The sequence below is a fragment of the Aricia agestis genome, chromosome 6 (assembly GCF_905147365.1).
Source record: "Aricia agestis chromosome 6, ilAriAges1.1, whole genome shotgun sequence".
NCBI classification, from domain to species: Eukaryota; Metazoa; Arthropoda; class Insecta; order Lepidoptera; family Lycaenidae; genus Aricia; species Aricia agestis.
In genome coordinates this window covers 20,551,915-20,574,448 of record NC_056411.1, presented here as the reverse complement: position 1 = coordinate 20,574,448, position 22,534 = coordinate 20,551,915, and the positions used below count along the sequence as shown (strand labels likewise).

Genomic DNA, 22,534 nt, shown 5'->3' with positions numbered 1-22,534 from the left:
CCTATGTGTTATTCTGATGTATAGGCTATATTATTGTAAAGTTTCATTAAAATCCGTCTAGTAGTTTTTGCGTGAAAGAGTAACAAACATCCATACATCCACACATCCACACATCTATACATCCATACATCCAAACAAACTTTCGCCTTTATAATATTAGTAGAATATTTAACAAAAAATGACGTCTTCAAAAAATTAAAATTCTTACCAATAATTGCTCCCAAATTAATAATGCGCATGGAAATCACGAAAACACCCGAATCTATGAAACTTGCATTTTGCACTTTGTTCAAAGGAAATAGAAGTAAATGTAGGTATCATATAGCCGATGGCTGTCCGCTGTCGCTGTCTCACCGGCATAGCTGGACACCGTTAATCAAATAGCTACAAAAAAGTTAGCTTCGACTTACATACATACAGAGCAAGTTAAATAAAAGCTTTTAATCACGGACGTAAAAAAAATATTTTAATAAAATAAGTGTTCTCGAGTGCCCCGAATGTTCGAAATGTATCTGCGGGGCTAAAATTGTCACATTTAGCAATTCCTAAAAACGACTCAAGAGCGCAAAATACAACTGCGGACATGCCGCGAACTTTGCGAGTGTAGATTAGTGTAGATTTGGCAGCATGCGCGATCCGCGGCGCGCTGTCGCGCGCGAGTGTGGATCGGCAGTAAGGTTTAAATAAAACCGTTTGATCGACTCGGGGGCCCTTTAAAGTATCCCTCTACTGAAAAATTCTAATGACTCGTATTTTATCCTAGGATGCTAATAAGTTATTTGTTATAACCCAATGAGCAATGATGGTAAAGTATATTTTTCAGAAACGTATTCCCAAATTCCCAATCGAAATTTCAAATTTATGTAACATTTTACATTTGCGTGTATCCGAACGTTACATTACGATTTCTTTTTTCTTTCCAATTTTTTTTTAAATATGGCAGAAGCATTGACCGCCGCGCCGTCACGACGTTTGTGTTATAAAAGTGGTGTTGTTAAGATTTTGCAATAAATTATTTCTTGTGATGTCTTAATCCTATTGTTGTGTATATTTTCAATAAAAATAAAGAAAACTCAAGATTTCGCTGCAATCACACGAAGAATTGGCTCGAAAAAATGGTAATGATAGTTTTTTGTTTTGATACTTTTTTACGAACTTTACTTCGGAAAAAAATGTTTTTTATTGGTCTTAAAATAATAAGTTACTATTGTAATTACAATAAACGTGGCAATACATTCACAACGTATGATATTTATTAACCTTTGATTAATTTTTTGCTTAATTTTTCTTTGTTTTCAACTTTTATAACCAAAAAAAAAACTGTCATACGGTGATGTCTGTTTCACATGTAAAATCATTTCATTGTTTTAACGAAAATTTTGCATTGAAGTGTTGGATCTTCGATTATAATTATGCAAGTAGGGTGTGGCATTATTGATTTTCTTAGAAGGTTCTAGGTCTAGCGTCAGATACGTCTGTATAACTGCACTTTACCTAGTGCATGCTACATTAGACTTACGCACTACAGAGACTGTTTCCTCGTTTAATTGGCATTTCCCCGCAGTTGTAATCTGTCTGTATGGTAAATGGCTCTAGTTTTATGCGTACTAAGGACAATTCGACGGAATTAGGTTTTCGAGAAAATCGAAATTTCGTTTTCAGCAGTGTGAAATCCAACTATAAAATTTCAAGTCGTAAATTTCATTACAAACGTTGGTTTGATAACTTACACTAATAAAATCGTGTTGTAAAAGTCTGTTATCGGTTATATAAATGCCGATTTGTGAAATTGCCAATACATATAAAACCAATTGAGATTTCCACTCATGTGTTGGTGTTACAGCCTACTACATACATTGACCTTACCCCTATCTTGTATATCATTTAACATTTCAACATAGAATTCAGAAGCCATGCTCTAGTATAAATTAGTTTTTTTTTGTAATAAATAATAATTTGCCAAGACAATATAAGAGTTTCTTATCTTCAGATTAATCTGCTCGTATACGGTATATGGTGTATCAATTTATATTCTGACATTATACATTACTGATTGTAGGCAGTTGAATCTCTAATGATGAATATGGTGAGGTTCTTGACTAATAATAACCTCAAAGTTAGGGGTGGCATGCTTTAATTTCAAGAGTATGTCAAATTTAAGTAAAATTATGTGTTGTGAATGTGAATCAGGCACCTGGCTTTTTGACTCATAATTTAACAATTTTTCAGTCTAAACGGCAAGCATTTGGCGACCTGGACAATTCCCCAGCACCCTCCGATGATGATTCCGATTTTGATGATGACGAAGATCCTGATAATTTGGAAGTGCCAGGTGTGTATCAGTTGCCTTATCGTTGTTTGTTCTGTCAAACTGTTTCTTTGCTGACTCACTACTTACATATAGCTTTCTCAATTTAAATAGTTTAATAAGAAATCAGACTTTGGAAGTTTTAATGTCAAATTGCATAAAATTTGTAAAATAGAATAGAATTTGTTTATTTGCTTAAAACAAGGTACTATATTATGATGTTAGTCAGGTAAACAGTTCTCTTATTTTGCCTTTGGGTTATGTGATATGTTTTACAAATCACTTACAACTAAATAAAAGAGGCATGGGCGTACCTTAGGGGGGCAGCTGCCCTGCACCCCCCCGCCTGGATCATGTTGACGTCCCTACTAAAGTATATTATCTAGTACTTTCATCTATAAATTAAAAATAATGAAACGAATTTTTGCCATTTGTTTGCAAATTTTCGAGTGTAACCTAGAAGTTTTTACGATGTATTTCTTTCAAATGATTATCTAAAATAATTAATTATTAGTAAATTTAGATATTTTACTACTTACATTTGTTAAATCAATCCATTATTTCAAACAAATTACACAACACTGCAGAACACACACGAAAAATTTCACGATTTTCAAATGACTGAAAAATATTCGTCGACCACAGATTGTATAATATTTTGCATTCAGAATGTGGAAAATGTATCATAGATCGTAACTAACCAAACTTCTTCATACAAAAGTAGTCTCTAAATCAGCGAAATACGAAATATAATCGAATTAAGAGCGCGGCCCACTTGGGCCTTATGGCGCTTGACGGAATGGCGCTTGACATTTAGCGCGGCCCAAGTGGGCCTTATGGGGATTAAGGAGCTAGCATGAATTTTTTTAGAATTTAGGATCTATAAGTATACTAGCATGAATTTTTTTAGAATTTTCAATCACTGGAAACTGGGAGAAAATCGATTTTTAATTTTAAGGGTAAGTTTAAGGGATGAGTCCGCAAGTTGAAAATATTACCATCGTATGTAGGATCTATAAGTATACTAGCATGAATTTTTTTAGAATTTTCAATCACTGGAAACTGGGAGAAAATCGACTTTTAATTTTAAGGGTTAGTTTTAGGGGTGAGTCCGCAAGTTGCAAATATTACCATCATATGTACGATCTATAAGTATACTAGCATGAATTTTTTTAGAATTTTCAATCACTGGAAACTGGGAGAAAATCGGCTTTTAATTTTAAGGGTTAGTTTTAGGGGTGAGTCCGCAAGTTGCAAATATTACCATCATATGAACGATCTATAAGTATACTAGCATGAATTTTTTTAGAATTTTCAATCACTGGAAACTGGGAGAAAATCGACTTTTAATTTTAAGCAATACTATATAATTTAAAATTTACTATATAATTTAATTCTAAATGGTGTAATCAATTAATTTTAAATTGTTTCTTTAAAAATTATAATTGTTCAATTATTAAACTAAAAAGTTTAATTAAATTGATAAATACTTAATATTATACATTTAAATACTAATATTTGATATGAAAAATGAAATTGTAAAAATTAAAAGGTAATTCAAGGTATTAAATTAGCATGCTATGATAAAAATGTGATACATATATAAATTAATATTAAAATATGTAAAAATGTTAAAAGTGTAAATGTTAATATTGTAGTTGTAAAGGAATAAATGAGGCTTTATTATTATTATTATTTGTTGTTATAGCGGTAACAGATATACATAAACTGTGACAATTTCAGAACTCTAGCTATAACGGTTCTTGAGATACAGCCTGGAGACAGACAGACAGACAGAGGGACAGACAACAAAGTCTTAGCAATCGGGTCCCGTTTTTACCCTTTGGGTACGGAACCCTAAAAACTGGGTTACACCACAGGGCTCAGTTAGTATATTCATTGTAATATCCTACTTCCTACTAATTTTATAAAGGCGAAAGTTTGTTTGGATGTATAGATGTATGGATGTGTGGATGTGTGGATGTATGAATGTTTGTTACTCTTTCACGCAAAAACTACTGAATGGATTTTAATGAAACTTTACAATAATATAGCTTATACATCAGAATAACACATAGGCTACAATTTTAACCGACTTTCAAAATGGGGGAGGTTTTATGTTCGTTTTCTTATGTTCAACGATTACTCCGCCGTTTGTTAACCGATTTTCAAAATTTTTCTTTTGGTATGTAGGGTATCATCCCAATTTGGTATTATATTCACAAAAGTGGTGATCTGATGAAGGATCCATAAGTAATCGAGGGAACTCCTCAAAATTTATAGGGAAACATGTGGTGACTTCGGTTTCGTGAAAAGTATTCTAAGCATATGCTACCAACAAGTAAGATTTTGCACCGAGGTATACCTGGTATACCGTGGTTCGGAAGGTGCTGAGAGAACTCCTGATTCTTTATAGATACAAGTTTGGGAGTTTCGGCGTTGTTTTAAGAACGGAAAGCATATGCTACTATGCAAATTACATTCATCATCATCATCATCACTACCATATTATACCATGCATCGTCCCATGATTATGAGCCTGTTATTGGTACTTTTCATAGTCTTTTAGATCAAAACTCGAGTTTGTCAAGCGATCATTTAAAAAAATCTATACTTAAAATATTATAAACCTGAAGAGTATGTTTGCTTGAACGCGCTTATCTCAGGAACTACAGATCTAATTTAAAATCTTATTTCTAATTTCAGTGTTACATAGCTCATTTATCGAGTAAGGCTATGGGCTATATTATTATCACGCTACGACTAATACGACCGAAGAAACTCAGGAAAATGTGACAATAACGGGGGAAAGGGTTTATCTCACGAACTACTGGAGCAATTTTTATGGCAATATTTGGCACATAATATGTACATATATGTATGGAGTAGACCACGTGAAGAGAGTATAGCTATTTTTCATGGGAAAATGTACGGTTTCTGTAAAATTCCTAATTTACGCGGGCGAAGCCGCGCGGGACATCTATCTATAATAGTATACATAGCTATATAGATAGCACAACATTACAATCTATATCTATGTATCTAATATCTATATAGTATACTTACATATTACTTGTAAAACAGGGTTACTGTAGTTTAAAACCTTTGAATATTTGTAGTACTTATGTTTTTTGTTTGACATCCAAATAAGAGGTAATGTTTTAAATGTAGGTGGGGGCAAGACGCTGGCGGCGGCGGCGCGGCTCGGCGGCGGGGGCGGCGGGGGTGGCGGGGGAGGCGGGGGAGGCGTCACCGCGAAGCTGAAGGGCTCCCCGGCGCCTGTCTCCGTCACTGTCAAACCCACCACTAACCCACTCGCAGGTAACAATGTTTGTTACAGCTATGTTGCTACAAATAAGGGTTATTTTATTTTAGAAATAGTACATACATTATAGTATACATTTAAAAAGAAAAGTTTTAAATGCTGTTATGTTTCACAAAGTGTACAAAATGTTTGCAGCTCCATCGGGCACTGCATTCGGACAAGCATCCAACTGGAAACCAATAAGAATTCAAGCCAGCTCCCTAAAGAAACCTATCAATTTAAATATGGGTGTAGGAGGAGTCGGAGGTAAGAAAATGTTATAAAAATATGATTTAAACAAACTCACAGTCACACTCAAATCGAAACAAAACCCATATTTAATTGACTACAAATCACACAGGCGCAGCTCACCTCACCCTACTTAACGGCGTCGCTGTGTAAACGTGTCAGATTTTTTTTCATATCATAAACAGTTGTCCCAAAGAAATTGTCACTTGAAATTCCAAAAGTTTGTTAGACTAGTGTGCACATGTTGCAGTTGCACCGAGATTGCCGTTCAGTCAGCTGGCGGCGATGGCCAACATGAAGCAGCTCGGCAACACGAAGCTGCCGCAGACCATGAACATGGCCCCGGACAAGAGCATTCGACAACCAGGTTGGTTTATTAGCAGCTTACTTTTTTTTTATAAAATTAGGGTGCAAACAAACAAAGCATGTAGAGTCGCCCATGGACACTCACAACTTTGATACAAATATGGAAACACTTCGGTTAATGTTAACGAGTTTTCAATAAACAAATAATATACTAAATATAATTTGATCTATGTAGGTTTTATTTTAATATAGTTATAGTAGTGGAATATTGGAGGTGGTGCGATGTAGTATTGTGTGTGTAAGGTGCGGGCGCCGCAGCCGCGCCCGCCGCTGCCGCCGCCCCCGCCCCCGCCGGCCTCAGCTCCGCGCTCAGTGAGTCCCAACTCCCAGCTGCATATCGCTTGTACGACTAGTCTCGACCACATCATGTGAATACCATGAGAACTAATAATAAGTGAACAATGCCATGGTGCTATTTTGAAGAAAATGTTGCGATTTTTATTTAAGTTGATGACGAAATGTCATTCAAAAACGTTATTTAAAGTTTGAGTGTGTTTGCATTTTTTATTTGTTGTGGTGAGCTCTAGCTAGTTATGATTTTCCAAGCGTTGTTTCTACATTTTTCTGCATGAGAGTATAATAATTCTATCTTTGGCTTAAAGCTTTTATTCCATGTTTTTCCATAACTACCGTAAAGTATATTAATAAAAATATTAATCTGCCAGTAGAGTTACATGTCAACGTTACACTCTTCGATCACTCTTCACTGCATTCATCTTTCTTGTTATTTGTTGTTTCGAGTGTCAGTAATATAATATTAGAATACTAGCTGTAGCCCGCGAGTTCGTCCGCGTGGACTTTAGTTTATAATTATTATATTATATTAGTATAATTGTACACGTACATCGATTGAGTCGTTTACGCGCAAATCAGAAAAGTAGGCATATTTTGTGGGAACCGCACATTTTTCCGGGACAAAAAACATTCCTTGTCCCAGATTCAAATTAGTATCTCCAATCTTCATGCCACATTTCATCAAAATAGATTAAATAGCTTAGGCGCGAATCATAAAAGTTTATTGTGCGGGAATCGTATATTTTCCGGGATAAAAAGTATCCCTTGTCATTTCCCGAGACTGAAAGTATTACCGTACCAAATTCCATCAAAATAGATTAAATAGTTTACGCGCCAATCATAAAAGTATATTGTGCAGTAACCGTACATTTTTCCGGGACCAAATGTATCCTATGTTCTCCTTCGGGACTCAAACTACATATCTTTATGCCAAATTTCAGCAAAATGGGTCCAGCCGTTTAGGCGTGATGTCGTGACCACGCGAAATATAACATTCCGCGCAGATTCGCCCGCCTAAATTAGATATTTCACAGAAAAATTTGTCCACGAAAAATAGCCTATGATCCTTCACATTACGTTATTAGGCAGAAATGAGAAATAGACCACTATTTCTCATCTCTGCCAAATAACAGCAAAATTGCTCCAGTAGTTCGTGAGATAAGCCCTTTCAAATATTTTCCCCCATTTTTTTTCCACATTTTCCTCTATTTCTTCGTTCCCATTAGTTTTAGTGTGATAAAATATAGCCTAAAAGCCTTTCTCGATAAATGGGCCATCTAACACTGAAAGAATTTTTGTAATCGGACCAATAGTTCCTGAGATTAGCGCGTTCAAATAAGCCATTTCAAATAATTTCTCCCGTTTTTTCCACACTTTCTTCTATTTCTTCGCTCCTATTAGTCTCAGTGCGATAAAATATAGCCTATAGCCTTCCTCGATAAATGGGCTATCTAACACTGAAACAATTTTTCAAATCGGACCAGTAGTTCCTGAGATTAGCGCGTTCAAACAAACAAACTCTTCCCAATTATAATATTATAATATAATATTAGTATAGATTATATGCACGAAGTTAAGTCTGTATCGGGAAACAATCTAGATGGGGTTCATGATGCGAGGTTACTAGTGAGCGCTCACATATCAATCACAATAAAAGTAATGACACCAATGAAGCATTTGTTTGTCGTTATATTTATCGGCCGTCGGTATCAGTAGGTACGTGAGAAGGCCGCCGTGAACGGGCGCGACTAACCCCCGCCTCGCATGTGTCCGCAGTGGAGCTGGCGAACCTGCCCGGCCTGCCCGGCCTGCCGGGGATGAACCTGCAGCTGCTGCAGAACCTGGTGGCGGCGGGCGGCGCGCCGGGCCAGTTCGCGCACCTGCTGCAGAGCTTCGCCGCCGGCTGGGCGGGCAAGGGCGGCTGGGCGGCGGGCGCCGGGGGTGGGCCGGTCGACAAGCCCGACGACGACGACGTGGAGGACGACGACATGGGCGTGGCGGAGACGTACGCCGACTACATGCCGCGCAAGCTCAAGATGGGCCGCAAGCATCCCGACCCCGTCGTCGAGACGGCGTCGCTGTCGTCCGTCGAGCCGGCCGACGTGACGTACACGCCCGCGCTGCCCGACGACACGGTGCGCACCGGCCGCCTGTCCGCGCTGCAGCTGGAGGCCGTCGTGTACGCGGCGCAGGCGCACGAGCACCTGCTGCCGGACGGCTCGCGCGCCGGCTTCCTCGTCGGCGACGGCGCCGGCGTCGGCAAGGGCCGCACCATCGCCGGCATCATCTTCGAGAACTACCTGCGCGGCCGCAAGCGCGCGCTGTGGGTGTCCGTCAGCAACGACCTCAAGTACGACGCCGAGCGCGACCTGCGCGACATCGGCGCCGACCGCATCGAGGTGCACTCGCTCAGCAAGTTCAAGTACGCCAAGATCTCCTCCGCCGTCAACGGCAACGTCAAGCGGGGCGTCATCTTCAGCACGTACTCGGCGCTCATCGGCGAGACGCAGGCGGACACCAAGTACCGCTCGCGCTTGCGCCAGCTGCTGCAGTGGTGCGGCGAGGACTTCGACGGCTGCATCGTGTTCGACGAGTGCCACAAGGCCAAGAACCTGTGCCCCGTGGGCTCCGGCAAGGCCACCAAGACCGGGCTCACGGCGCTCGAGCTGCAGACGCGGCTGCCGCGGGCGCGCGTCGTGTACGCGTCCGCCACGGGCGCGTCGGAGCCGCGCAACATGGCGTACATGGTGCGGCTCGGCATCTGGGGCGAGGGCACGCCCTTCCCCACCTTCGTCGACTTCATCAACGCGGTGGAGAAGCGCGGCGTCGGCGCCATGGAGATCGTGGCCATGGACATGAAGCTGCGTGGCATGTACATCGCGCGCCAGCTCTCCTTCCACGGCGTGTCGTTCAAGATCGAGGAGGTGCCGCTGGCGCCGGCGTTCCGCGAGACGTACGACCGCAGCGTGGCGCTGTGGGTGGAGGCCATGCAGCGCTTCACCGAGGCCGCCGAGCTCATCGACGCCGAGCCGCGCATGCGGAAGACCATGTGGGGCCAGTTCTGGTCCGCGCACCAGCGCTTCTTCAAGTACCTGTGCATCGCCTCCAAAGCCAACCAGGCGGTTGTGCTGGCGCGCGAGGCGGTCAAGTGCGGCAAGTGCGTCGTCATCGGGCTGCAGTCCACCGGCGAGGCGCGCACGCTCGACCAGCTCGAGCGCGACGACGGCGAGCTCACCGACTTTGTCTCCACCGCCAAGTGAGTGTCACGTACCGCATACTACCCCGTCCCCCGCCGCCCTCCGCCCCCCACACAGCACACTGACCCGCGCGTGTTACAGGGGCGTGTTCCAGTCGCTTGTGGAGAAGCACTTCCCGGCGCCGGACCGCGAGCGCATCAACCGGCTGCTGGGGCTGGAACGCGCACCCCCTCCCGCCGCCGCCGCGCCGCCCGCCAAGCGCGCGCCCGCCCCCGCCGCCGCCCCCGCCGCCGCCCCCGCCGCCGCCGCCGCCGGCCCGCCCGCCAAGCGCGCGCGCGCCGGATCGTCATCGGATGAGTGGGCGCGAGACGACGACGACTCGGACGCGCGCCCCGACGACTCTGACTGCAGCGACTCCAACCCCTTCGGCGCCGGCAGCGACAGCGACGGCGGTATGACCTTTATTTATTTGTTACACACTTTTTAGGTTTCCGTACACAAAGAGTAAAAACGGGACCCTATTACTGAGACTTCGTTGTCGGTCTGTCCCCAGGCTGTATTTCAAGAACTGCTATAGCTAGACTTCTGCTTTCTTTACAGACCGTATTTCTGTTGCTGCTATAACAACAAACACTAAAAACAAAATAAAATAAATATTTAAGGGGGCTCCCATATACCTCAAAACACGATTAAATGGACAGTGGAATCTCTTCGATGTATAGTTTACAATAATACACACTACAGCATACTCCTAACGCTGTTCAATTTCGAGTACATAGTGCGTAATACAAACGTATCCAACGTATTAATGTCGTATCGCGTGCAGGATACGTGGCGCCGTGGGAGCGGAAGAAAAAAGCGACTAAGAAGAAGAAGCCCGCGGCGAAGAAGAAGGCGGCGGCGAGCACGCAAGACAAGATCGAGAACATGTTCGAGCGCAAGGCCGCCGCTCCGCCCCCCGTCACCGTGGGCGGACTCACCGGCGTGCGCGTCGGCGCCAACGGACTGCAGCTCGCCGCTCCCCGCGCGCCGCCCGCGCGCTCCGCCATCGAGCGAGCCTGCGCCATGAAGGAGCAACTGCTGGCCGCCATCGAACGCCTCGGCCGTCGCCTGCCGCCCAACACGCTCGACCAGCTGGTGGACGAGCTCGGCGGGCCCGACAACGTCGCCGAGATGACGGGCCGCAAGGGCCGCGTCGTGCAGTCCGACGACGGCACCGTGCACTACGAGAGCCGCTCGGAGGCCGACGCGCCGCTCGAGACGCTCAACCTTACCGAGAAGCGGCGCTTCATGGACGGCGAGAAGGACGTGGCCATCATCTCGGAGGCGGCGTCGAGCGGCATCTCGCTGCAGAGCGACCGGCGCGCGCGCAACCAGCGCCGCCGCGTGCACATCACGCTGGAGCTGCCGTGGTCCGCCGACCGCGCCGTCCAGCAGTTCGGGCGCACGCACCGCTCTAACCAGGTGAACGCGCCCGAGTACGTGTTCCTCATCTCGGACCTGGCGGGCGAGCGGCGGTTCGCGAGCACCGTGGCCAAGCGGCTGGAGTCGCTGGGCGCGCTGACGCACGGCGACCGGCGCGCCACGGAGACGCGGGACCTCAGCCAGTTCAACATCGACAACAAATACGGGCGCGCGGCGCTCGAGGCCGTCATGAAGGCAATCATGAAGTACGAGGCGCCGCTGGTGCCGCCGCCCGCTGACTACGCCGGCGACTTCTTCCAGGACGTGGCCGCCGCGCTCGTCGGCGTCGGCCTCATCGTCAACAGCGACGCGTCGCCTGGACACCTCACCCTCGACAAGGTAAGGAGCGCTTTTATTTGGTTTAGGGAGAACATGTTTACAAGCGGTTATTATGTTTAAGAATCTGTTAAATTGCATTCGACCTAAACACAAACAAATTCCTACAAGTCGAGAGTTGCGAAAATGGTTTTTAGGGTTCCGTACCCAAAGGGTGAAAACGGGACCCTATTCATGAGACTTCGATGTCTGCCTGTCAGTCTGTCTGTCTCCAGGCTGTATCTCAAGAACCGCTATAGCTACAGTTCTGAAATTTTCACAGATTGTGTATATCTGTTGCCGCTATAACAACAAAATATACTAAAAACAAAATAAAATTAATATTTAAAGTGGGCTCCCATACAACAAACGTGATTTTTTTGGCCTTTTTTGCTCGATATCAATAATGGTAATAGGTAGGCACTTGATATTTTCACAAAAGCCTTAATTATATTTCTGGGCATTTTCAAAAAAACGTGTACCCTTGCAAAAATATGTCTTTATTTTTTAAGGTCATTTATTTACCTTTATTTGAATGTCATATACAAGGAAAAATATTGAACTAATGGAATAAGTTAAAAAGAACGCCGAAAACGTTATATTATTCTGATATTATTGACACAAAATCGAATTTTCGACGATACAGATTCCATTGTGTGACTTAATGTAAAATATAATTTAATACAAAAAATACAGAAATAAATGGATTTCTTCATTTATTTAATCTAGTGAAATGCATATTTAATTGTTTATTAAAAAAAATATATAGATAATTTCAAGGATCAACAAGAGTAGCAATTATTTTTAACCCATAGTGTGACCTACCCACTAGGTTATTTTTCATTTTTTTACATGAGTAAGTAGATCAAAAGTCACTTAACATTAATTTTTTTTATTTTTTTGAAGACTTTTCCGGTAGTGACATTAATAAACAATGATATTCTATGTTACTAACGTAACTAGATTGGAAGTTTACGGTAGCAACGCGTTGCCACTTCGAAGATGCCTGCAGGCATATCTCACATACATAATGACATAACGAATATATGACTTGACATTGTCTTTTGAACAAAAAAGTGGTTACGCATTTCTGAGAATCTTTTGTAAGACATTGCTACTCTAGTATTTTAGAAACTCATTGTTAATAAAAGCGCCAATTTTTATAATTTCATAAAATCCAGGATTTTTAATTTCTTGAAATAAAGACTTATTATTTCTTTATTATACGCCAATAATAATTTTCTACCAACATTTTACGATTGCAATCTTAATGCCCATGGCAGTTAAACTACCGAAATATGCACTATCAACGAAAAATTGCCAAAATATGCACTATCGCCTAAAAAGTGACATTATATTATGCATTTGCATATGCAAGTATGCAAATGCATATAATCCGATGTCTAGTTATTATAAATCTGCAAATATCAATGACACAAAATGATTTTCAACTTTACTGATAGAAAAGTAGTGGAAATGAAATCAGTATAATTAAAAAAATTAAACTTTTAGGTACTTAAATTTTAAATAGTATATTTGTTATTGTTAAGTAAAGGCGACGCCTTGATAAATTATCAAGTATGGCTGTTTGTTGACACATAAGTAATAAAAAATATATTTGTAGGTTAATCGTACCAGTTTAAAAATCTCCAATTTTCTTAATAAAATCTGTGAATAAAAAAATAAAAAATAGAGCCTTATGCTTTCCGCCTGTTGTGTCTTGTCCGTTCCATTATATGTGACCATACGAAAAGTCACAAATCGGAAGTCACATAATATTAGTTTCTTTTACTTGTGTAGTGTTTGTAAATAACCGATAATAGTTATTACAATTTCATTTTTTATACTAAATACTAAGCTAATTTTGCAACGTGTCAACAGTATTAATAGTTGGAGAAAGTATAATAATGCTTACAAAATATGGTCACTTATCTGAACAAAGAAACAGTTCCTGAAGAACCGTCCAACCTGCGTCCGCGTCTTGTAGCAGATTTTTAACTACTAAATTGAAATTGGAGTTTCTCGATGTACAATGAAATATACTGCTATCATTTAGTGCCGAAAATATTTTTGTAGTATGTTTATAAAACTAAAAAAAAACGGTCACTAAACAGAACATTCCGGTCGGGTTGTTTTTTTTTATTATAATCTTAATTAATTTGTAGTTAAATTATGTTAGATTTTTCAATAACAAGACATTCAATTGATACATTAAATATTTAGGAATCTAAAATATGTTTTTAAGCAACTTACTTTAAGAAAAAAAAAATAGTTATTAAAGATTTTGTTACAACTTCTGGGAAGGGGACAGGTGAATTTAATAGTTTTCGGTACCTACTTAAAAACCTCAGAAAAAGAAAAAAAAAACCCCTTATAAATCTCATACTAAATCTATACTATAATATTATAATTCTGCAGTTTGTTTGTTTGTTTGAACGCGCTTATCTCAGGAACTACTGGTCCGATTTGAATAATTATTTTACTGTTGGATAGCCCTTTTATTGAGGAAGGCTATAGGCTACATTTTATCACGCTAGGACTAATAGGAGCGAAGAAATAGAGGAAAATGTAGAAAAAACGGGGGAAATTGCATGAAAGGCCTTATTTGAACGCGCTAATCTCGGGAACTACTGGTCCGATTTGAAAAATTATTTCAGTGTTAGATATCCCATTGATTGAGAAAGGCTATAGGCTATGTTTTATTACGCTAAGACTAATGGTAGCGAATAAATAGAGGAAAATGTGGAAAAAACGGGGAAAATTATATGAAAGGGCTTATTTGAATGCGCAAATCTCAGGGACTATTGGTCCGATTTGAAAAATTCTTTCAGTGTTAGTAGCCCATTTATCGAGGAAGGCTATAGGCTACATTTTATCACGCTAAGACTAATAGGAGCAAAGAAATAGAGGAAAATGTGGAAAAAACGGAGGAAAATTATTTGAAATTGCTTATAATCTTAAGAACTACTGGAGCAATTTTTATGTTAATTGGCAAATATGAAGAATAGACCACGTGAAGGAACAAAGGCTATTTTTTTGCGGAAAAATGTACGGTTGCGTGAAATTCCTAAATTACGCAAGTAAAGCCGCGCGGAACATCTATACTTATATAATAAAATCGTAGGAAAGTCAATGCTGTACATTGAATATTTTTGTACAATAAATAATACTTGGGACGTGATCTACTATATTAACGCGGACAAAGTCGCGGGCAACAGCTAGTACTAAATAAAATTTTATACAAACGTGATAGTATTTTAATAAAAGAAAACTTGTTTTTTTTAATCTTATTTATTTAATAAGCCTTACATAAAAGAAAACTTGTTTTTGCTCCTACATTAAAATTACAAAATGTTAGTATGTAATTTTTTACAAATAATCTGTAGCGAAGTCAAGGGACAAGGTAAAAACCAGGGGTACACATTTTTTTGAAAATGCCCGTCTACTTCAATATTTAAGAATAATATTAAAATAAAAAAAAATAACGCCCGTACAGCGTGTGTTGCCTTATTACCTACTATGCAACTTAGATAATAATGCAACTCTGCATCTTTGATTAATTATTACTTTTGAATAATGTAATAAAGTTTAGTTCACGACGCGACATCTCACCGAGCGCGTGGCTCGATCTCATATCCAGTTCACGTCGCGACATCTCACCGAGTGCGTGGCTCGATCTCATATCCCATTTTAGTTATAGTAATAGATCTATGCAATACAGGACTATCCTTTCTTGATCTCTTGTTTATCTATCCCAACCCCGAACAGGGGGCTCCCATACAAAAACACTATTTTTCGCCTTTTTTTTTTTCCTTTATAACGGTACGGAACCCTTCGTTCGCGAGTCCGACTCGCACTTGGCTGATTATTTATTTACATCTGGCGATCTCAGTCTAATATAGGCCATTACAAAAATTGTTAATCATAAAATTTTCGTTTGATTTGTAAATTTTTTGTTTATTTTATGTAAAGCGACTAATTTGAGCTGGGTTAACTTCCAGGACTACAACAACATGTCCAAGTTCCTGAACAGGATCCTGGGCATGCCGGTAGAGCTGCAGAACAGGCTGTTCAAGTACTTCACGGACACGCTCGCCGCCATCATGGAGCAGGCCAAGCGCAGCGGCCGCTTCGACCTCGGCATCCTCGACCTGGGCAGCGCGGGCGAGTGCGTGCGCCGCGTGCGCTGCGTGCGCTTCCTGCGCCGCCATGCCACCGGCCAGGCGCCCGTCGAGCTGCACACCGTCACCAGCGAGCGCGGCCTCGAGTGGGACGCCGCCGTCGACAAGAGCGCCGAGGCGAGCACGCAGGCGGAGGGCTTCTACGTGAGCGCCGCGCCGCGCAACGGCCGCCGCACCGCCGTGCTGTGTCTGCTGGCCGCGCGCCCCGCCCAGCGCCCCGCGCCGCGCCGCGCCGCCGACGACGCATACCGCGTGTACCGCCCCAACACCGGCCTGCAGCTGCGCGTCGAGTCGCTCGCCGACATCCAGAAGAAGTACAGGCGCGCCAGCGAGGGGGAGGCGGAGGAGGCGTGGCGCGCGCACTGGGCGGCGGCGCGGGCCACGTGCTCGCACGCCTACTGGGGCGGCGCGTGCCGGCTGCCGCACTGCGAGCTCGGCCTGCGGCGGCGCACGCACCACGTGCTGGCGGGCTCCGTGCTGGCGGTGTGGGCGCGCGTGGAGGCGGCGCTGGCGGCGCGCGCGCACACGCCCCGCATGCAGGTCGTGCGCATCAAGACCGACGACGGCCTCAAGATCGTCGGTGAGTTTTGTATATTATAAATGCGAAAGTGTGTCTGTCTGTTACCTCTTCACGCCCAAACTGCTGAACCGATTTTGATGAAATTTAGAGATACTTTGAAGGACATAGGATACTTTTTATTCGACAAAAAATTTTGCGATTCCGGCGCTATAAACGAATTTTGGCCCAACGAAGTTGCGGGCGTTATCTCGTTTATTATAAAAAACGACGAAAAATAAAAGTCGACCGTCACTCAACACCACTGTCCACTGTGTTCGCAGGCACGCTCATCCCCAAGAACTGCGTGGAGATCCTGAAGGAGACGCTGTCGTCGGACGCCGTGTCGGTGACGGAGCAGGAGTTCGACGCCGACGCCGCCAAGTGAACACGCGCAGCGCCGGAGATTAAACCAAATACTACGGCGGGCTCCCGCGCCGAGACTGATAGAGTAGTGCGATACGGACGTCACGTCACGTCGGCCGATGTAAATATAGCGTATAGAGCCGGGCGGGGCGGGGCGGGGCGGGGCGGGGCGGCGGTCCCCTGCTGACGATGTCCTCGTGTAGCGAGTAGCGTTCCTAAACGCAAAACTATTTATTTCATTTCGTAGTACTAAATGTCACGAACGATAACTTTAATAATAATTATTGTAGTTAGATGTCGTACATTACAGATATCAGATGTACCAAATTACATGTTTATATTGTAGCGGACGAAGTCTGAACGGCCGCTCCGCGAGTGACGCGTGTGTACTGTAAATGTATGTACGATCCTACTTATACAGATTATTGCAAACTTCTTTATTTCATCTCGAATAGGTGAAGGCGGATGTAGTTACGGACGGCATGCGCAGGAAGGGGGGACGGGGGGGGGGGGGGGGGGGGGGGACGATGTAAATACTGTGTTAACTGTAAAGACGTAGTGTTATACGTGTGTTAATGTTAATCAGTACAAGACTGAACGTTGTGGTCTGCCGGGCGCGAGATTGTCGCGACGTCGATGTTCCTAACTTCCTTGTAAAGGAGTTCACTGCACTTTTAACAATTTATTCTACAAACTACTCAAGTCCACTTGCGCAGATCCGTGTTGAACCTTCGTAACCGAGGGGCGCACTAACCTAACGCACGTCAGCGCAAGGGAGCCTAATGACATGACTACGACTGAGGTGACTCCTTCTATTTTAACATTACTATCGTCACCTAGACGTCGAGCTGAAGTCGTGTCGTGGCGGCAGATCGCCGTCTCAGCTGACTGTGACTAACTCGTGTGTTCTCTGTAAATATTGTAACATTGAGGCGCTAGGGGCCTTCATTGTTCTTCTAGGTCGAGACATCTTTAGACCCTGAGACCAAATCGCCCCATAAATGTTCTTTTTTTTGTCCTGTGTATGTTTGGAGAAAGAGACTTCAATGTTAAATCGTAAGTTTTAAAAATATTGTAATTAATTTCCAAAGCTACTCAGATACGTTCAAGCGCGATTCGTGTACTACTGTGCATATTGTTATATTTTAAAATGTTAGCGGCGATTGAAAAATGTATATTTGCAACGAGAATGAAATCGTTTTCGTTCGGCGGACTAGTCGTATAGTTGTGATGTCGTCGACACAAATGAAAATATCATGCGACAGATTGTATAGTGTTCAGATATTACAGATTGTACATGTTTATAATGTTTGAGTATGTATCGGACTTAGCGGGACGAGCGAGGGACGCTCGTCGCTGTATAAAAATAAAAAAACAATAAATTGTATATATATCTAATCATGAGTTTGTTTTACTACTAAATACGACAACGTTAAAAAGGAGACCCGACTTTGTGCGGGTGTGTCTAATAGTAAAAGACCATTCTCGAGAAAATATATTTATTTCAATCGATAAAGTACATCAAAATAAATAGTACAACAGTAAGTCGTCAAAAGTTTAAACGTGAAGTATCTCGCCGACTTCGAGGATGCCGACTCTGAGGAGAGTGGAGACGGACTCCGCGGGAATGAACCCGACTACACAAGTCACAAGTACACAGTCAATAGGAATATAAGAATATTGTCAACCGGCGGAGTGGACTGTGCTCGCCCGACGGTCGACACGGGCTCACGTCGGACGAGCACGACTCCTAAGCGTGTTCACACACGGCGCCTAGTCTCGTCTGTTTGGTGAAATTGCGGCACCGCTGCGGCAAAGGGTCAATTCAGACCGCAACGCGACGAGGCGAGGCGCGGCGCGGCGCGGCATACATTTGTATGGATTTGACAGATTTCAATTGCGTGAGACGTCTTGCGAATCTGTCAAATCCATATAAATTTAAAAATACATCTACGCGTCGCGTTGCGGTCTGAATCAACCCAAAGAGTCCGTGCCGTGTGACAAGGGCCCATAGAAATACAAGGATGAGTATTGAGTATGCAGTGGGGTGCCGCTGCCGCCTGCCGCTGCGGCACGTGTGTAAACACGCTAATGCTTATTTTCGAGAGAAGTTTATTAGCGTCGAGAGAAACACACATTTTTATTAAACAAGGGGCAAACGGATCGCCTGATCTACAGCGGCGACCTCGTGTCTGATTCACCGCCACTCGCCAAGTCGCTATACGAACGACGATTCCTTCGACACAGTATAGCAATATTAGTCCCTACCAGGGTTGTTGCGGATCCCGATTTTTTCACATCCGCAGATGTGAATGCGGATGCGGATTTTAAGGGGCTCACATCCGCGGATGCGGATGCAGATGTTTCGTATGCTATATAAATGTACTATACTAGCGGGCCCGATGGACGACGTCCCGTCATAATCATAACTCATATCTATGAAGTTTAAATTGTCAATAGCGTAATGACGTAATTCTATACGGTGGTAAGGAATTCTTAATTTTCCTAATTATCCACGGTTTTTTTTAACCGTATTGGGAATCTAAAACATTCTCGAACCTATTAAATAAAACACAAAAAAAATCATCAGAATCGGTCCAGCCGTTTAGGAAGAGTTCAATTACAAACACACGCACAGATTTTTATATAATATATTACTAGCTTTTTATATAATATATTACTAGCTGTCCCGGCAAACGTTGTTTCGGCATATAAAGTATTTCGCCATATTATTTTATTGAAGTGACTAAATAAGTATGTCACCATGGCAACGTCCATCGCTATCCCGTCGCAACAATGGTCGATGTCAGTTTCAAGTTGTAATAATTCACTATTATTTATTCAACAAATGCACTTAGCAATATAAAAAGTAGCCAGTAGCCGATACTCAGGCCTACTGAATATGCATATAAAATTTGGTAAAAATCAGTAAAGCCGTTTCAGAGGAGTATGGTAACTAACGTTGTGACACGAGAATTTTATATATAAGAAGATAAATAAAGAATTAATACAATGAAAAAGTATGAATACTATTTTTATTTATGTGTGTTACTAATTTGTTTTATCATACTTTTGTGATACAGAAATAATTATTTGTATAATATGAATATTAAATGAAATGAATTCCCCTATTTTTTACTTCACGAATTTTTTTATTAATACTCCAAGGTAAAAATAGGAGCATTATATTTAATAAATAGTAAAATTGCCGTTTTTTCCGAGTCAAGGCGGTTCGTAAATCAAACCTGCCCCTTTTCTTTCTTGTCGCAACTCGTATGACATCCGCATCCGCATGAAAATCCGCATTGATTTAATGCGGATGCAGATGCAGATGTCCAGATTGGCGCGGATGCTCCGCATTTGCGGATGCGGATGCGAATATTCGCAACAACCCTGGTCCCTACAGTAACGAAACGCCTTTGATGTCGCACGATGCCGCCACCGATGACAGGTACCGAGCAGATATGCCAGGGATGCCACGAAACGGGAAATAAAATAAAATATTGTGCCTGTAATGCAAATGTTATCATTTAATCTGTTTAATCAGCGTGTTATATTTACATATTTATTTATTTTAAAAACTTTATGCACATATAGGTACAAAGGTGGACTTAATGCCGTATGGCATTATCTACCAGTCAACCTTTGGGCGATACAAGGACAAAGTTGTATAGGTGCCAGTCGAGTTGAAAGAGGCAAAGACAGAAAAAAATAATAAATATATATTATACTTATAAAATATATATTGTATAATATTATACTATACTTATAATATACATATTATCACACATAAAATTATATATAAATAAAACCAATAACCATACGTAATATATTATTATATAATAACTATATTATAATAATATATAGTTGATCAATGATGGATGCTAAAATATTATAAATATTAATTTATGCCATAAATTATGAAAACTAAGAGTCTGCCAACTGTTATAGGTAAAACTCACGTACCCTGCGCTTAAAAGTATCTCTGGTTTTTGACATCCTGATTTCCGGAGGAAGAGCGTTCCAGAGGAGAACAGCCTGGATATTAAAAGAAGAGTGGACGGAACTTGACTTGTAAGAAGGGCAACTTAAAAGCTGATTTGAAGTGGATCGGAGGTTTTTATCGTGCCTGCTGCAACGGTATTGAAAGTGAGGGGCGAGATATTCGGGAGTATGGGGATGATGCAGCAGTGAATATAGCACACACAGTGCCTGCACAGAGCGGCGCTGACGTACTGGTAACCAGTGTAGCTTGGAGCGATACGAAGAAAGATGGTCGTATTTTCGAAGGTTGATTAAGAATCGGAGGCAATTATTAAACAATCGGTCGAGTTTATCGAGTTTGTCGGCATTAAGATCTAAACAGCACACAGTTAATTATAGGAAAGATAAGGGACTGGACCAGCAAGGTCTTGACTCTTGACCGGAATGGAAAGGAAATTTTTGAGCCGGTAGATGAATCGTACATAATATGTCGTACTGCCAGATATTTACATGAAACTTTATTTTTAGATGATTTTAGTTCTCTATTTAAAAAATTAATTAACCCATCAAGCCCCATAAGCTCACCGGTGAGCGAGACACAATAGAATAACAAAAATAATGAAGACGCATTCGAAATTTCGAATATATAAAATATCCAATAATTAATCACACATCAGGTGTAACAGAAGCACTTCAAAACTCTTATTACGTGCGCGGTAAGGGCGCGGTTTGTTACACTTGATTTGTGTACCTGGGTAGGTAGGTACTAATTAGTATGTAACAGGGTATTTGACTGATTTTTAATTTATTCTATATTGTTTCTCTCCTTGTTACACTTCTTACAACGTAAACAATAAAACAGAGATGCAAATACATGCCGCCAAGGCCAACACAATATTAGTGTAAACTGTGAGCCGATATTTATGAAAATTTAAATCCTTTTTGTTTTTTGAATCAAATTTACATCCGTACACTGAATATTTATTATAATACTTATCCCATTGTTTATAAGATAAGTTATCGTTTTACAACACAAAATTCGTAGACAACGCGGCAACGTCACCCCTGTGGGCTCAGGTACATAAACTCCGCGAGTTTGTGTACGCGGGCCCGCGCCGCCCGCTTCCCCGCGGGTACCCCTCCGTTGCTCTGCGCAATTACATTCGTTTCACTACTGTAGGGATGTCATATTGCTATACTGTGCCTTCGATGAACGCGTCGCCGGCAATACTCAATCTAGTTATTCGATATCGACGTTTAAACTTCTTTCGAAAAAAGAACATTAGATCAGTATCGCAAATCAAAGTACCAAAAGGAGTTTGATTTTGATAATTTTAAAATACATATTATAACCTAAACATTAAAAAGGAGCCTCTACAAATTTTGCAGGATATTACTTCAATGTGATGAGTGATGAGTTGATGACCGAGGTGATGACAGACCTCAGAATTCAGATCGAACATATCCGGGAGCACACTACACTAGCCGGTAAATAATAATATAATACACTAGTAGTACAAACCAGAAATAATACAAAATAAACTTGCAGCTAATAATTACTATTTACTTATAAATCTTTGCAAAAAGATATTAATATGCATTGCGTATTGTTGTTGTTGTTTTTAAGTTTACTTAAAATTTGATTTGAATGTATCATAATTCATAACATAATAATATTATGTATTTTGTGCGCAGTCACAAGTTTTTTTTCTATATTATTTAAATCAGTACAGAATGAAACGCTTACTTTAGTACACAATAAATGCAATATTCCACTCCGGTGAGCGGGGAGGCCGGGGACACTGGCCCGGTCGAGGGGCACGTAGATTAGTACATCGACCTATGCCGACGTGTCTCCCTCTAACAGTCGAATGTTAAGCGAGCGAAAGAGACGAGTTGCGCTAGGTCAATGTTAGAATCTCGACGTGGCCCGCGACCGTACTATACATC

The 22,534-nt window shown here is 41.9% G+C and overlaps 1 protein-coding gene across 3 annotated transcripts; it reads left to right on the top strand.

Moving 5' to 3' along the window:
• The first annotated feature begins 948 nt into the window (after positions 1–948).
• Positions 949–22,026, top strand: LOC121728176 (protein strawberry notch). 3 transcript variants are annotated; one of them, XR_006035762.1, is made up of 11 exons: positions 949–1,118; positions 2,230–2,332; positions 5,480–5,629; positions 5,769–5,879; positions 6,112–6,228; positions 8,298–9,777; positions 9,860–10,170; positions 10,545–11,521; positions 15,499–16,258; positions 16,519–17,067; positions 22,015–22,026. XR_006035762.1 is itself a non-coding variant. In XM_042116304.1 (10 exons), the coding sequence occupies exons 1-10, from the start codon at positions 1,116–1,118 to the stop codon at positions 16,620–16,622; spliced, it is 4,116 nt and encodes a 1,371-aa protein (XP_041972238.1). In that variant the 5' UTR covers positions 949–1,115; the 3' UTR covers positions 16,623–17,101. The 3 variants fall into 3 exon arrangements, 2 of the variants coding, with proteins under 2 accessions (XP_041972238.1, XP_041972239.1); XM_042116304.1 differs by lacking the exon at positions 22,015–22,026 and having other exon boundaries at positions 16,519–17,101; XM_042116305.1 differs by lacking the exons at positions 949–1,118; positions 2,230–2,332; positions 5,480–5,629; ... (1 more) ...; positions 6,112–6,228; positions 22,015–22,026 and adding an exon at positions 6,517–6,539 and having other exon boundaries at positions 16,519–17,101.
• The last annotated feature ends 508 nt before the right edge of the window (positions 22,027–22,534 follow it).

Coding starts and splice junctions, on each gene's coding strand:
- LOC121728176 (XM_042116304.1), top strand. Junction 2,333..5,479: donor TGATAATTTGGAAGTGCCAG/GTGTGTATCAGT, acceptor TTTTAAATGTAG/GTGGGGGCAAGACGCTGGCG. Junction 5,630..5,768: donor CACCACTAACCCACTCGCAG/GTAACAATGTTT, acceptor AAATGTTTGCAG/CTCCATCGGGCACTGCATTC.